This window comes from Cynara cardunculus, unplaced genomic scaffold (assembly GCF_001531365.2).
Source record: "Cynara cardunculus var. scolymus isolate 2C unplaced genomic scaffold, CcrdV1 Un_Scaffold_7134, whole genome shotgun sequence".
NCBI classification, from domain to species: domain Eukaryota; kingdom Viridiplantae; phylum Streptophyta; class Magnoliopsida; order Asterales; family Asteraceae; genus Cynara; species Cynara cardunculus.
Genome location: NW_020203369.1, coordinates 18,070 through 19,375, shown reverse-complemented (window position 1 = coordinate 19,375; position 1,306 = coordinate 18,070). Strand labels below are relative to the sequence as shown.

General features: G+C 45.4%; 1 protein-coding gene across 1 annotated transcript; it reads right to left on the bottom strand.

Annotated features, from left to right (window-relative positions):
* Window positions 1-717: 717 nt before the first annotated feature.
* Window positions 718-1,251, bottom strand: LOC112504856. The gene has a single exon (XM_025108816.1). It carries the CDS (start codon window positions 1,249-1,251, stop codon window positions 718-720), a length of 534 nt encoding a protein of 177 aa, XP_024964584.1.
* Window positions 1,252-1,306: the final 55 nt, after the last annotated feature.

Here is a 1,306-nt window from a genome sequence, read left to right as displayed (position 1 = left end):
GATTAGCCCCACGCCACACTTCTTTCGATCGCCGTAAACATGAATTGCTTCTCCTTTCGGGGTTTGAATCTTGATCATATTTTTATTACATACTATTTGCGCATGATTGTTGGACAACCAATCCATCCCTAAGACCACGTCAAAACCCCCTAAGCGCATCGGCATAAGCCTAACGGGGAAATCCTTCCCATCTATAACGATTGTGCATTTATCAAATACTTCGTCTACCTTACACTGACTACCGTCTGCTGTTTCTATAGTGTAGGTTTTGTCTAGTCTATAGGCACTCCTATTCAGACAGTGGCATAAGGTGGTAGACACAAAACTACCGTTTGCATCCGAATCAAATAATACATGTGCATACACATTGTTGATAGGGAACATACCGGATATGACGTCGGGCGTTTCCTTGGCCTCCTCCAAGGTCATGTTGTAAGCTCGGCCGCGTCCCTTAGGTAGCTCCTTCCTATTCTCCGATCTCCTTCCAAATCCTTTATTCGCTGTCTTCTCGTGGGGTGTCACACTATTCTGACGCTTTGGGCAGTCAGGTCGTATATGTCCCGCAGCCCCACATTCGTAACAAGTTTTTCCTTCTGGGCACTCTCGCGCGGTGTGCCTAGGTTTGTCACATTTGTAGCATGTCAGGCTTCTCGCTCTGCACTCTCCCCTATGTCTCTTGTTGCATATGTTACATTGGGGAATAGTGAGTTCCTCGCTTCATGTTTTTGCCGTAGTCGGAGTCCATTTGGGTTTCTTGTCGGGCCTGTTCGACCCTTCCCATTTTCTCTTTGCATCCCTTCTATCATAATTCTCCCTAGCGTTGTTCTCTTCTGCTACCTTTGCCATCTCTACTGCTTGGACAAACATGGTCGGCTTGGTCATGTCTACGTACCGTTTGATTTCGATTCTTAAGCCGTCCTTGAAACGACCTATCTTTCTCTCCTCAGTAGCCACCTGGTAACTGGTGAATCTTGTTTTTTGAAGAAAATCATTAACATATTCTTGAATCGACAACGAGCCTTGCCTTATCCTCAGAAACTCTGATTCTAGTTTGTTCATCTCTGATTGTGTACAGTACTTATCCATCATCATCTTCTTCATTTGCTCCCAGGTCATGGCAGCAATATCCTCATCACCTCTGATTGCACACTCAGACTCCCACCAATGCAATGCATAGTCCACAAAGGTTGTAGCAGCATAAGTCACCTTTTGATCTTCCGTGCATCTACAAATTTTGAAGCAGCTCTGCATCTTGGCTACCCAGTTCATCAGGCCAACTGGGCCCTCTATTCCTTTAAATTCCTTC